Source organism: Ovis canadensis, chromosome 2, assembly GCF_042477335.2.
Source record: "Ovis canadensis isolate MfBH-ARS-UI-01 breed Bighorn chromosome 2, ARS-UI_OviCan_v2, whole genome shotgun sequence".
NCBI classification, from domain to species: Eukaryota; Metazoa; Chordata; class Mammalia; order Artiodactyla; family Bovidae; genus Ovis; species Ovis canadensis.
Window position 1 is genome coordinate 60,602,060 of NC_091246.1, and position 15,575 is coordinate 60,617,634.

The following is a 15,575-nucleotide window of genomic DNA, read 5'->3' on the forward strand; positions in this document are numbered from 1 at the left end:
ACAGTACATATTTGTTAAATAAGTGAAGCAAGTTGTTATCACTAGGGATGTGGGATTTTGTTTACATCATAGGCTTTATTGACAGTACGGGGTTTAACTTGGATCCCGAAAAAATTGATCATCCAGGTAAGCAAAATTCAAATGTTTGGTAGACCTGGATTGAGGTGGAAAGGAGTTGCAATAAGAGAGGGAGGGGGAGTGGGAGGGATTAAATTTAGGACTTTAACACAAAGGTTTATCATGTTTAAATTTAGAAGAGTGCCTACATCAGAGGTATTTACCCTAGATGAGAGAAATTACATGAAAGCCCCCAAGAAGAAAAATATATAATTGTGACAAATGCGGATGTACTGAATGAAGGTCAGGAGACAAAAATAAGTCAAGGGGAATTTACTGTGAACAGTGGTTCAATTCAGTTCAGTTGCTCAGTCATGTCTGACTCTTTGTGACCCCATGGACTGCAGCATGCCAGGCCTCCACTCACCAACTCCCAGAGTTTACTCAAACTCATGTCCATCGAGTTGGTGATGCTGTCCAACCATCTCATCCTCTGTTGTTCCCTTCTCCTGCCTTCAATCTTTCCCAGCATCGGGGTCTTTTCAAATGAGTCAGTTCTTCGCATCAGGTGGCTAAAGTATTGGAGTTTCAATGTCAGCATCAGTCCTTCCAATGAATATTCAGGGCTGATTTCCTTTAGGATGAACTGGGTGGATCTCCTAGCAGTCCAAGGGACTCTCAAGAGTCTTCTCCAACACCACACAACAGTGATTAGCTTCCTACAAAAGCATGTAAATTTGCCGCAGTTTCCTCAGTATTTGTCTGTTCCCCTTCCACTAATCTTACCAAGTGGGCTAGTATAAACAGTCCCAGGTTCAAAACTGATTAGAAAAGATAGTAACTCATGACCAAAACCATCTTCCTCAATGTGCAATTCACAATGAATTTTTAAATATTCAAAGGAAAGAAAATATTAATAGTTGGTACCTCCTCAGGGATGTCAGGCAATTTACATTCATTGCTTAATCTTTCAACAGCTCAGTGAGGTAGGTGGTTTATCCCTGTTTTACAGAGAAAGACCAGCATGTATGCTTTCTTGTACCCACAGCAGTTTAAGTAGTATGCTCAAATTTACGCAGAGGAAGAGATACATACAAAGTCAGCTCTGTCCTTACTCCAGAGTATATATGACATCTCTTGTTGGAAAGAAAAAAAGTTACATGTCTCCTTAAATATATTTTATTAGTTATTGACTTTTCCTGGTTTTGAATTTTGTGAGGTGTGTTTACTTGTGTGACCTGACGGAAGTGACTCTCAGTGTGCACAGGGTAAAAGCTGTGTCTGAGGTTCTCATTCACAGTAACTGCAGAAAGTCTGTTTTCTAATTTGGGGCCACTTACGTGAATTCAGTACATGTACTAGGTTTATTGAAAATACTGTCCTGGAATCTTAGGGTTTCCTTTTCAAAGAAAATGAAATCCCACACAGTGTTTTACACCATTTGCTTTTTTTCTTTTTTTCCAGACTGCTGTCAGAGGATGTAGGGATGGATATCCGCTTTGAGGAGGGAATGCTGAGTCCCACTGATGCAGACATGAGGCCGGGTGAGAGAGTGTTCATTAATTTCTTTCAGCGGTGTTCTATATCCAAACGTGTTCATTATTCAGTGAGAGAACCATTTCCTGTGCATCCAACTTGTGATTTCAGTGATAGAGGTGAAGAGAGGAGGAAAAAAAATGTGTGAGGGAGGTGTTAGGCTTGATGTAGTTAATTACAGAGTTGACTTAAATAACCAACGAGTGCTACCCTTTGTCTCCCAAGCCATGCCTAGATCTGCCAACGTTTTCAGTTCCTGTGATAATGGTTGCTTTTTATCATAATACCAAATTCTAACCAACATCTAAGTTCACCAAATTTATATTTAAGTGTGAGAATGTTTAAAATTAGTGATTTACAGAGAAAAGCAAATCAAAACCACAATGAGGTACCATCTCACACTGGTTAGAATGGCTGCTATCCCAAAGTCTACAAACAATAAATGCTGGAGAGGGTGTGGAGAAAAGGGAACCCTCTTACACTGTTGGTGGGAATGCAAACTAGTACAGCCACTATGGAGAACAGTGTGGAGATTCCTTAAAAAACTGGAAATAGAACTGCCTTATGACCCAGCAATCCCACTGCTGGGCATACACACTGAGGAAACCAGAATGGAAAGACACGTGTACCCCAATGTTCATCACAGTACTGTTTATAATAGCCAGGATATGGAAGCAACCTAGATGTCCATCAACAGATGAATGGATAAGAAAGCTGTGGTGCATATACACAATGGAGTATTACTCAGCTATTAAAAAGAATATATTTGAATCAGTTCTAATGAGGTGGATGAAACTGGAGCCTATTATACAGAGTGAATTAAGTCAGAAAGAAAAACACCAATACAGTATACTAACGCATATATATGGAATTTAGAAAGATGGTAACGATAACCCTGTATGCGAGACAGCAAAAGAGACACAGATGTATAGAACAGTCTTTTGGATTCTGTGGGAGAAGGCGAGGGTGGGATGATCTGAGAGAATAGCATTGAAACATGTATATTATCATATGTGAAATAGATGGCCAGTCCAGGTTCAATGCATGAGAGAGGGTACTCGGGACTGGTGCACTGGGATGACCCTGAGGGATGAGATGGGAAGGGAGGAGGGAGGGGGGTTCAGGATGGGGAACACATGTACACCCATGGCTGATTCATGTCAATGTATGGCAAAAACCACTACAATATTGTAAAGTAATTAGCCTCCAATTAGAATAAATAAAATAAAAAAATAAAATTAGTGATTTGATATTAAGAATGCTTAGTATCCTGATTATTAAAAAAAAAAAAAAAGAAAAACCCCAAACTACCCTCTAAGATTATGACCCAAGGCGTATACAAAATGGAATGTAAAGTTTTTAGTTGCAACCTGTATGACTCCCACTTTGTACTAGGCTCTCTCCTTTGCACTATACCAGCTATAGGATCTTACCTAGATCCTGAATCTTGAGATTATTAGTCAAGCCTAGAATTGAAAAAGTAGGGAGCCAATTTTTTTTTTTTCTGTCCAGGTATTTAAAGTATATTCTTCAAAGTGCTAATCACGTGACATAACTGTTCCTAAGTGCTCTGTGGCAGAGTAAGCACGGAGCCACTGCTCCACTCTACTCCACTGTTCAGATTCCCAGTTCTCTCTCTTTTCTCTTTTTTTAAGTTTTGGCCATGCTGTGTGGCTTGTGGGATCTTAGTTCCCTCACCAGGGATCGAATCCTGGTCTCCTTCAGTGGCAGTGCAGAGCCCTAACCACTGGACCGTCAGGGAATTCCCACAATTCGCTTTTTAAATTTAATTTTTATTTTATATTAGAGTGTAGTTGATTTACAATGTTGTGTTAGTTTCAGGTATATAGCAAAGTGATTGTTATGCATAAACATAATCCATTCTTTTTCGGATTCTTTTCCCATGTAAGTTATTCAGAATAGTGAATAGAATTCCCTGTGCTATACAGTAGATCTTTGTTAATTACCTATTTTATATATAGTGGTGTGTACATGTTAATCTCAATCCCACAATTCACTTTTGAATAATAAAGGTGCTAAAGCTTTCATTGTCCTGTAGGGTAGCTATTAGCCACATGTGGCTATTAAAGTTAATAAAAATTTAAAACCAACTTGAAACATACAGTTTGTCAATTGCACTAACTTCAAGTGCCTAGAAGCCATATATATAACATTTCTACCATCACAAAAATGTTTTTTGGACAGCACACCTCTGAGAATCCCTGTGGAATCCCAGTGTTTTACAAACTTACTAGTCAACAAGTGTGTTAATCAGCCAGTCATGTCCGACTTTTTCTGATTCCATGGACTGTAGCCTGTCAGGCTCCTCTGTCCATAGAATTCTCTAGGCAAGAATACTGGAGTGGGTTGCCATTTCCTTTTCCAGGGGATCTTCCCGACCTAGGGATCGAATGCTGTCTCCTGCACTGTAGGCGTATTCTTTACCATCTGAGCCACCAGGGAAGCCCCTCAATGTTTTACAAACTTATTGGTCAATAGAAACTTTTTTCCCAAGTAATACATAAAGTAATACAGTTTAGGTATTGTTCTATACAGAAAAAAAATCTTAATGACAAAGAAACAGTGTTAGCTTCCTTGGGACAAGACCAGAGTCAGAACTGCAGAATTGACAGGTATATTAGATGGCCTTCAAAACCTTTTGTTATAGGGAATCCTGAAATTTTTACTGTTACTATGTCTCTGTACCATTGTTTAGCTGGGATCAACTTGGGTAAAGATTACTTCTCCAGCTCTGCTTCTGATAAGTGAAAGGCACTTGAACAACAAGATGCATATTACAGGGAGCTAATTCCATGAGCCTTACAAGAGGAGACTATCACTATGGTACAAGAACCAGTGTCAGGCAATATTGGCATAAGAAGTAATGACTGCTTGACCAAGGAATGTAATCTGGAAGGATGCCTCAGTTTTTTTGAAAAAAGAAAGAATGCCAGCCAAGGAAAATTCATAACAGAGTTGCCAGGAACTAAAGAGATGTATGTGGGGAGTATCTGTAAACATAACAGATAAAGTTCATATCCTCTATTCCACAGGAATAAAGTCTACTTGAATCAGTATAAGTTATGTGTAAAGCTTAATCGTGTCTCTTAATAAGCATTATAAAAAATGTAACCCAATATTATGTCAGTGTCAGGTTTTAAAACCTGAACAGGGCAGTTCTAAAGACTAGCTGCTAAGTTGCTTCAGTCGTGTCCAACTCTGTGTGACTCCACAGACGGCAGCCCACCAGGCTCCCCCATCCCTGGGATTCTCCAGGCAAGAACACTGGAGTGGGTTGCCATTTCCTTCTCCAATGCATGAAAGTAAAAAGTGAAAGTGAAGTCGTTCAGTCATGTCTGACTCTTTGTGACCCCATGGACTGCAGCCTACCAGGCTCCTCTGTCCATGGGATTTTCCAGGCAAGAGTACTGGAGTAGGGTGCCTTCTCCGTCTCAAGACTAAATCTCTGCCCATTTAGCAATGACTCCCACTTCCTATTTCTGCATGACCAGAGCTGATGTGGCTGGAGCAAGCCAGTACTGAGGCCTACTGGTCAAGGGGTCCAAACCCTAAGTAAGGACTTTTAGCAGGTGGAGCCTTTGCTGAAAGGGCCTTAAATTGTTTTCCACTGGGGCCACGCCCACTGTTGGCAGTCCTGTGTATGATGGTCTAACACTTACTGCTGCTCTTTATCTTCTTTAGAACCTCCTAATTCTCTGGATCTTGACAGCACTCATCCTCGGAGAATCAAACTCACAGCCCCAAATATCAATCTGTCTCTGGATCAAAGTGAAGGGTCTGTTCTCTCTGATGATAACTTGGACAGTCCAGATGAGATTGATATCAATGTGGATGAACTTGAGACTCCCGATGAAGCAGATTCTTTTGAGTACACTGGCCATGGTAAGTTGCCACGTTGGCAGGCGGAAGTGAAGTGAAAGATTATCTAATCATATCTAATGGCATCTAAGTGGCATTAGGAACAAACCTCCCATTGTGCTGCTGCTGGCTGCTTTTTTTGTGCTTTCTAGAAGCTTCTGTTTGTATCTCAGGTCATAAGTGGTCATGATTGATGGTTTAGATCTGGACAGAACAGGTGTGGTTCACAGAGGTCATACACAACCATCACGCCTTTGTCAAACCCCTGCTCTATGCCAGGCCTTATGTTTGGCTGAGATTGGGAGAAAACTGTTACATTCTGTGTCATAAGAAAATTAGGACTGGGTTTGCAGAGAAAGAGAATTTAATCTGGAAGATAAAACTTGAAGTGGAAAAATAGAGCTTAACAATTTCTCTGTACAACCTCCCATGGTCTGGAATGTTCTTTCCCACACATTCTACATGGGTGGTTCCTTGTTTTTATTCAGATCTTCATCAGATGTCACCTCCTCAGAGAGGCCTTCCTTGACCTCTGTGTATCCACGCTACCCCCACCATCTGGGCACAGTCTACCTCAGTATTAATTTTATTTTCCATGTGTCACACTAATTGAAATCATATAATTTAACTGTTTGGATCTCACTTATCTTTCTCTTCCCATTAGAATGTCTGCTCCATGAGGCCAGAGACTTTCTTATGCTTGGTGCTATATCACCAATAAAGTAGGAAGGAAGGAGGGAGGGATGGGGTAGAGTGTGGTGGAGGGAGAATAAAAAGTCAGAAGTTTAAAAACTTGTTTATCAAACCTGGGCATTCCCGATATGATTACCAGTCTTATTATATGACTTACTATATTATATCATATTATATTCTATGATTACCAGGTCTTTCTCTTGCTCAATGAAATTGCTTTTGTTAAGAAATAGATACACAGAATTTGCTTTAAAAAATGGCATCATGTAGTTTCAGCTTTACAGGGTGGCATTCTTTAACTTTGTAAATTTGGATTTGAAAGTAAGAGAATCCTGGCTATATCTACTGCTTTGATATATTGTGAAAATTAGTAAAAAAAAAAAAAAGAAATACCACAATTGAACAGATGCCCTGACTTTTAGATCCATGCTAATTCCAGCAGTTTCCTTCATAGAAAAATGTAACTAGGAAATTAGGAGAGTAACCTCAGAATACTTAATTAACTCAAGCAATGGTCACTGAGCAACCAGGGCTACATTCACAACCAGCCCTAGACTCAGAGCCGGCTTTCACAGTGTGGAAAGCTTTATTTCCTCAAGCTAAGAGAACAGGATGTAGCTCAACTACTTACGTTATAGTTTATTATATTTAAGTAGAGATTTGATATTGCATTTTATCATGTGCTTAGATTCATACAGTTATCGGGATATTTGACCCTGTGAGTTGAAATACACAAATAGGAGGTGAAAGGTCTTGACTTCCTATTCTTTTCTTTCATCTCAGACACTCTTCCTCAGCCACTCCATCCTTTCCAGCTGCCTCCAGCTGTCCCAGCCCCTTTCCTGCTAATAAACCTTCAAGTGTAAAAATCATGCATTGACTTAAAATCTCAGAGAAGACAGCTGTGGCATGACCCTGCGGGCCCCTCCCTCTCCTCCCCCTGTACTTCTCTGTTGCCCTGGAGAACCATGTCACCCCACATCTGAACCTTTTATTTTTATAAATAGTAAAACTGTCAAGCCAAGTGGTGGTGGCTGAGCGAACTGGTAATTAGAGCTGCCACTTGCTGACATAGTTCTTTCTATTTAGTCGACATAGTTATGTTGAAAGAACCAGTTTAACAGCCACAACCCTACTTTTAGGTCTTAAAGAAGATAATTTTAGTGTAAGTTGAATTTTAAAGTCCACCTTGATTTTCACATGAAAGGAGTATGTTCAGTCACCATTTTAAATAAACAACAGCATACATGTTGAAACCCCAAGTATATCTGAATAGCTATATTTTATAATGCAGACATAGATAACTGACTAGAAAGGAGTCTAATGTGTATTAGAGTCTCAAAGTATGAAAGTAGTGCTTGAAAGCTGCACAGTTTTGTTGTTTTTGTTTCTTATGTTAGTGTTCTAACTAGGCATATAGATTCTAAACAAAACTGGAGTTTTTAAGTCACAGGGTTTTAAAAGTGTTTGGTCAGTAATTAATTTTATTTAATGAACACTTTTCTTAGTGCCTGCTGTGTGTCAAGGATCTGTGCCAGCTGCTTTATAAATATTAACTGTATTAATCCTCATGTCAACTCTGTGAACAGGTATTATGTTACCCTCAGAGGTTTAGTGATCCACCTAAAGTCACATAGCTAGTAAATGTCAGAGCCAGCACAAAACTTGAGTTGTTGTCTGCAACTCCTGGGCCATGCTCCTTTTCCACAAATATGCTGACAATGAACAGGAAGGTCTTTTTCTATGTTAGGATAGCATACCTGAAGTCAAGCCTAATGACCCACCTTCACATTTACATGCTCTTTTAATCCCACCATTTTGGGGTGGCTTGAGGGCCCTTAGTTTCCCAAGTGCTTGAAGGATGTTCACACCATTTGCCTGTTTCAGTCAGTAGCTGATGACCAAACATTGATGCCAGATTATTTGCCCCACGGTGTGATTTTGCTTATGGAAGAAATTCTAAAGCTCATTATCAAAAGGTGTTAAGTTGGTCATCTCTTGCAAGCAACTTTCTTTAATAATTGTGTCCGAATAGTTGGAAAATACCATTCAAAGGATGATATAATGGGGGCTTGATGTCCTTTGATATTTATAAATGCCAAAGATATCAGAAATATGTAGATGGTGAAGGATTTAACAGATTAGTCTTTTTTTTTTTAATAAGGGAGCTCAGCTTTTGTAAAGATACTTTATTAAACTAATACTGTAAACTTAAAAATATCCAAAGGTCAGAAAAAATTATGATGACATATTTCTGTTTTCAAACTGACCACAGAATTATTTTTACCATAATTCAGATCTTAGCAAAGGCATTTTGTAAGGGAAATGGAAAAATGATAAAGAACTTTAGCCTGAATATTTCTGGTAAGAACGCTGTAAGAAACATCCATGTGCTCATGTATGTTTTCTTCCTAGGCTCCTAGCGATGTTTAGTGACCTCGTTTATCTTTTCTAAAACTAACCCCTAATGACGGACAGTTTCCTGTGTGAATAAGGTAGCCTCACATTTTCTCCAGATAATCAGGTAGTCACTTCATTTAACTTCCGTTTCTGTGGTCATTATTTTCACAGCCTGCAGGCAACCAGCTTATGAAATCAACTCCGTTTTAACTCTGCTTATAAACCAGTCCAGTGTGGAGCTTATTCTGTTTTACCCACAAGCAGCCTTACATGATAATGGTGATGTGGTCTGAAAAGATGATTTTTCCTTATATTTTTGTGTGCTGAGTTTTCACATTCCAATTAACTACATACCTGTTCTAAAGAACTTTAAAGACTTTCTTAATTGTGCACAGGATGTCTTTCCTCTAACAAAAAGTTCAAATGGAGTGGGGGGCAGGGGCTGGAGTATGAAAAGATGAAAGTGGGAAGACCATCAGAAAGTTACTCTTATCACCTGGGCGAAAGATGTGCCTAGGACTCTAGCTGGAGAAGGCAATGGCACCAGTACTCTTGCCTGGAAAATCCCATGGACGGAGGAGCCTGGTAGGCTGTGGTCCTTGGGGTCGCTAAGAGTCAGACACGACTGAGCAACTTTACCTTCACAACACTAGCAATAGCAAGGAGAATGGAGAAAGCCCGTTTGAATCCCAGCTCTGCTCTTTCCAACTGGACTGAACCATACTTCGTCAGGAAAAAAGTATTTTCTCAGTTTGTGATACTGACAGAAGAGAAAGCTTCATTCTGTCAGGAAAAGTCTGTAGAGATATGTTCATATGCTTTTGAACAATTTGGGAAAAAAAAAAAAAAGATTATTTTCCTTTAAAAGCTCCCTCCCCCTAAAACTATATATGCTTCTAACTCAACAATACCTGGATACACATTTGATACTAAGTAGCAATAAAAGGGAGAGATGAAAGGTATATTAAGAATGAAAATTAAAAACTAGTTAATAAATCTCCTTGGGTATTTAGCATAATATTAAACATGTCTTGAATGATGAAGTGTCATTGAGGAAGCACTCCTACAAATTAAATTAGTAAACATTCAACCTATTCTCTAGGTCAGTAGTCTAGATTAATACATAGTATGTTCAAGATTCACATATTATTAACTATGCCTATGTTAGTGATCAAATATGTCATGAATAATAATATCTAAACTCATTTTCTTCCTGGGAATGATTTCTAAAGATGATACAAATGGGGGGGGTGGGGGCGCTGCTCTTTGGCTTAAAAAAATTAGAAGTTCAAACATAATGAATGTCTTTGAGGGCATTTTCAGATTATTCCCATTATCAGTGCAAGGGCACAGCATAGAGACCAAGTCCCCTTTACAGATGTATGTCCCTACTGGAGGCCACAGCTGACCTCATCTTCCAATGGTTCGTATGATTGACAGTAGATTCCTCACTGTGATCTTTCAGCACAGGATATTCAGAGCCTGTGTACTAAATCATCTCATCAAAGACCGAAATAAAATGTTCAAGATGACTTCTCCTTTGTGTACCAGGGCTAACTGACTTCAACAGCAAGCAGCAAGGGAGAAAAGCTTATTATTCAGAAAAGAAGACAAAGAAACTCAAGCCTTTCTTAGTGATGAGAGCGAGACCAAACACTAAATTTGGAGGGCCTAGGGACAGAGATTTAAATGAGCCCTGAAACTTCTGCAAATAGTGAGAAAATGATGGCAGGGGAAAGATGGCAATTTATAGTTGTAGCAGAAGAATTATTAAGATCAGGAAGATACTGTTAATTCAAGGGAGTAGAACAACGTACCTTTACTTCCTACTAGCTTATATTGTTGACTTCTAGAATTCAACACCTTAAGAGAGTGTACTGTACCCCTAGCTATTATAGAACTCCTTATTTAATTTACATCAATCAAAAGAGGTGGGGAAAAGAGGTCCCAAACAGGGTAAAGAGGTGTTGGCGATGATGCCTACAATGTAGATAAGAGCAGGTGTATACTGGAACCTCAGAAGACAACCACATCTGCGCCCAGAGGTCTGAGAGAACAGAGACAAGTGGGAAGACAGGGTTCCGGGAAGGGGAGCTGTGCGGGGCATTCAAGGGCCCTAACTCAAGTGGGAGGAGGAAAGCTGGAAGGGATCTCAGATAGGGAGTCCAGATGGATGGACTTGGACAAGTGACACAGTGCTTAATCTGAAGCCAAGGTTGCTAGTTTCCTGTCCTGAGTAAGCAGCGAGTGCTGGTGGGAATGCAGAGAAAGCCAGAGTGAGGCCAGGCTCTGTAGGTGGTGGTAGCTATTGGTGTTGGCAGAAGCGGCTAGGACTGCTTCCCAACTGGGCTTCACTTTGCTATTCTAAGTCACAGGTAATTAGACATGTTTGAATCTGTCTTGTGACATCTTCTGGAACATAACAGTCCTGTTGTGGCTCCCTTACAGATTACCTGTATTTCCAGGAACTTGTCCAAGCTTTATTTACTCACTCACCTTCCCAAGTTCTACTGAAAACTCTGTGCAGGTTTCCAAGCTGAGTGTGAAGCGGGTTGGTGGAGGCAGATGTTAAAGATGAAATTGGCATGATTCCTTAGCCCAAGGAGCTCACCGCCTTATAATAAAATAAATGAGACTGAGACAATTACACATTCAGGGTACAGTATGATAGCTTAGAAGAGTCGCAAAGGTAAGGGCTCGATTATATTTCCTTCCTGATTCTGAGATCTGAGGTAACTGCTTCAGAGTTTTTGCACTGGTTTCATGTCTGCCACTACATCTCCTCTGTGCCTGGTAATTTGGTAGATGCTTAATAAATATTGCTGATACTGCTATCAAAGTGCCATTGAAAGAATGCAAGTGTGGTGTAAATCAAAGGCAATTTCTTATGAAATGGAAAGTTAAGAATGATAACACCTCACAGAATTATTGTGAAAACTATAAATAAGCCTTTATTACCAAATTACATAAACATACAAAGAATAACCATTGTGAAATTCTACTAGTACTTGAAGTAAAAAGGGAAGCAATTGTTGCTTATTATTTAAAAAAACTAAATATAGTTGCTTTTTTTTGATGCACAAGAGTGAGTAGTAAATGTTTCCCCAAGAATGCTCAGTGGGCTTTTTCATTACCTTGGGCACCAACAAGTAAGAGTCTTGTGAATTTGGGGGCTTGGAGCACTTCTGATTTATAAGGTTGTTTCTCACTTACTGTAAAATCTTTGTGTAGCATATTTTGAAAAACTTATAAGAAGTTACATCAAATTAATCTCCAGATGTGATCCCAATAGAGAAGGTTCAAGCCCATTGTTAGAGTCTTAGAGTACAGGTCTAGGCTGGCAGAATCATCAAGCTACCGAGCTGAGGGGCCCCAGAGCACTCTGAGCACTCAGGTTACACCAATAAATGTGACCCAAGGAAAATAAGGCCTGATGAATAATAGCTTTGCACACCATCAGAAAGACCACAGGCCTCAACCTGTATCATCAAGGGAGGAGTTAGCACCCAGTCTATCCCCATCTTGACCACTACAGACACAAGACAGCTCCAGCCCTTTTCCTATCCCCACCCTCAGCTTAGCCTTACCAATGGATTGGTCATGCAGTCTGTCAATCCGGAAGGCCTCACTGAGTGTCCCTGATGAAGTCAGGATGGTGTCAAGCTCGCTGGGAGCTGTACAGGACAAGGAGTTCATCAGGTTGAGCCTGCCAGGAGGTAGCTACTTGTTGAACTGCCTCACCTGTAGAGATCCTGCCCATTCATCCTTGCTCTGTGCTTCATTTACAGAGGATTCCACAGGCAACAAAGATTCTGGCCAAGAGTCGGAGTCTATTCCAGAATATACGGCGGAAGAGGAGCGGGAGGACAACCGGCTGTGGAGGACCGTGGTGATTGGAGAACAGGAGCAGCGGATTGACATGAAGGTCATCGAGCCCTACAGGAGAGTCATTTCTCACGGAGGTAGTGGAGCTCAAAACCAAACTAAGGTTCTCTGCAGCATGACATCCCTATCAATGTTGATGCCATTACACAGTCAACATTCAGGGCACTGTAGAACTGTGTGTATTATTCATATGCAATTCAGTGAACACTGGAAAGCCTACTACACAAAAGTAACTTTCCAAGGTGAAAAATGCCTTTCATACCACATATGATAGCTGTCATCTTCTGTGCAAATTTCTTGAAAGCCACAGTTGTCCAATTCAATAGCGTCTGTATGGAATTCCTGTGGATTGCTTGTAGGGTTTTAACTGAATTGTTTGCAAGTCTGTTTTTGACATGGCCTGCAGTAAGAGGTGCTTTTAATTCCAGAACGATCTTTTGAATCCTCTTCAGAAGCTTTAGGAAATCTATGAGACTCAGGCTGGTCCCTTCCCCACCCTACCCTCACATAAAGTTTGCTTTTCTATAAACTCCATTACCTCTGTGCCTGACAGTAGCTTGCTCTAGCCACAGCCTCCACCTGCTTCATGAGGGACAAGGGAGAGAAAAAGCTCTGTTTCATATTTTGACTGCTGTCTTGGAACTACAGGGGCCTGAATTTTGGACTCACAAAAAAAATAAATAACAGGAGCACAAATGACACGTTGAACATTGTCAACTTCAGAAAATATAAGTGGCTTTGGAGGCTTTTTTTTTTTTTTTGCTGCCGCTGCATGCATGACTCTCCTGCAGCCCTGAAGCACCACCTTAACCACTCACCTGTTCTAGGAAAAGTGAAAGCTGACAAGGCAATTGTTCTGTCTTCCTTAACAAGGACAGGGAAATAAGTGTCTTGGTACTGCATTAAACCTTGAGCTTTGGTTTCCTATCAAGTAGAAGGATGTTTTGCTTTTTCCTTCCAAGTCCCCTTCACCACAGATTTCCCCCTTTCTGCCCCAATCATTGCTCCCTCCATGTAAGTATCAAGACCACCCAGGGCTCCCACCCATGACAGAGAAGGGAAACGCCTATGGGTGTTCCTGGCCCCGACCTTCCTTTTTCAATATTTGAGCTGAAATGGTAACATGGCCCCGTGAGAGCTCCTCTGAGAAAGACCTTGCCCACAGGCCTTTGGAATGAGAACAGGCTTAATCTTGCTCAAAATGACAGGCACCTGGCCATGGAGTCAATCCTGTTGTTCTTCTAATGAAAACCACAATCCGAAATTATCTAGATTTTCCCAGAAGATCCTTTACACCACCCGTCAGGTAATTTTGATTTGTTTGTTCGTTAGAAAAAAAAAAAGAAAACAAAGGCTACTATAAACTAGCCTGTAAAAAGTAGAACAAATGTAGAAAAGTGTGTCAAAGTGAATCAAAGTCGCCCAGTGACATTCCCTGTACATTTTTACCATTCAGGTCATAAATTAGTAGTCTCTTTGTGGTAAAGAAGGCAGGCTCATGGCTCCCGTGCTTTATAAGGCCAAGTTCTCATTAGCTCAGCAGACTGGCCTGCTTATTCTCTCAACCACAGTGAAGTTGGGTGGATGGAGCCCATGGTTCTATTGCCTGAATCAGGATAGAGTGATTATCGTCAGCACACTGGAGTCCAAAAAAGCGACTGCCTCTGCCCATCATGTTCTTTGCAAAAACACCTGCTAGCTCAGGGATAACCTGGTTTGCAGTGCCCTTCCTCCCTGCCACCCCCTCCCACTGGCACTTGCTCCTCTCCGTTCCGTGTTGTGAGCTCCTTATTTGTCTGTGTGACCGTCTGGTTTGTTGGAGAGAGAAGGCTGCCTTCCCTCTCTGCCTGGCTCTGCCTCGGCCTTCTCCAGGTGCCGGCCTGCATGATGTGCCTCTGGCTGCACCCAGCAGATCATGAGCGAGATGCCACCCCTTTCTCGACCCTGACCAGCCTTTTGCTCTGTAGGTAAAGACAGTTCACGCGTTACTTCTGAATTTGCCAAAGCTTTGCTGTCTTGGAAACTCATATCACTTTCTCAGACCTAATGATGACACTCCCTAGTTCTCAGTCCATTGACTTTGTCACCCTGGCTTCTGATGAGCATTTAAAAAGCAGCGCCCAGAGCAAACAGAAATGTCATTTTGGTGTCTGGCACTTTGCTATGAGAATGTTTTCTCACTCAGGCCAGAAAGAAAGTGCCAGCTGTCCAGTGCTCTGGACAGCTAGCTGGGAGTGATTAAAAGCACTGCTGAGGTCTGCTGCAAAGCCAGGCCCTGCAAGTGTCTGCACCAGTTGGGAATATCTGTGTGTGAGAGCAGTATCTGAACAAATAACTCAGCCTTCAGCTTTGGTGACTTCATATGAGCTGTGGCCAGAGTCCCTGTACACAGTAGAGAAGAACAGAGTTCAAGCGCCACTCACACTGTGACCTTGGTCATCACTTGACTCTCCTGGGCCTTGGTTACTTCCTCAGTAAGAAAAGGGTGATCTCAAAGCCAGTGTCACCTCCTGCGAGCCCACGAGTAACAATCCTGCTATCTGCTTATACAGAAAAGCAAGGAGAGGTCTGGGTGGTTTGGATTAGCTCACAGTGTGGGGTCACTTTGAGGCTAGAACTGGCATTTTGGAACCTGAAGCAGGGAACACAATTAAATAGCCAAGGGCACTCATGCCAACATGTTGTAACGAGGAGTCTCCTGTCTTGTGTTTTTACTTCTCATTCATTGTAGGAGACTCAGGTAACCCTCTGCAGTGTTGCTGGACAAATGACCCTGGGAAGGTTGAGGAGAAGAGCTGCAGGCTGGTGTGTGTGTGTGTGTGTTTTGGTCGCGCCTGTGGCATCTCTCCTTCTCTCTCCATTCCATTTGCTGGCCAGCAAACTTGTGTTCCGTCCCTTTCATGCCTCTCTGTCCTGCCTCAGGTAAGGTTTGCATCGTTGCTTCCGAGGGTCCCAGGAGACACCACGGTGGGATAGCTCACACACCTCAGCACATACCCTCTGAATTCACCTCACTATTATTGAGAAGAGAGTCTGATAAAATACATGGTCTAAAAAGCCAAACTTCACTTGCACTCTGCACTTGCTGACAGGGAACTTCACTTGAGTAAGCTGCATATTTAGCA

At 41.3% G+C, this 15,575-nt stretch overlaps 1 protein-coding gene and 1 long non-coding RNA gene across 4 annotated transcripts in view; one reads left to right on the forward strand and one right to left on the reverse strand.

Annotated features, from left to right (window-relative positions):
* The window catches only part of PRUNE2 (prune homolog 2 with BCH domain), a 291,389-nt gene that overhangs the window by 245,807 nt on the left and 30,007 nt on the right, over window positions 1–15,575 (forward strand). For all 3 annotated transcript variants that reach the window (XM_069576309.1, XM_069576310.1, XM_069576307.1), the window contains exons 10-12: window positions 1,522–1,601; window positions 5,296–5,496; window positions 12,354–12,527. In XM_069576309.1, coding sequence (XP_069432410.1) covers window positions 1,522–1,601; window positions 5,296–5,496; window positions 12,354–12,527 — 455 coding nt within the window. The remainder of the gene's footprint in view (window positions 1–1,521; window positions 1,602–5,295; window positions 5,497–12,353; window positions 12,528–15,575) is intronic.
* On the reverse strand, window positions 376–15,215 carry LOC138433519 (uncharacterized). Its single transcript, XR_011254339.1, has 3 exons — window positions 12,153–15,215; window positions 11,062–11,179; window positions 376–1,691 (listed from the first exon to the last, which is right to left on the reverse strand). It is a non-coding gene; the product is annotated as an uncharacterized lncRNA (long non-coding RNA).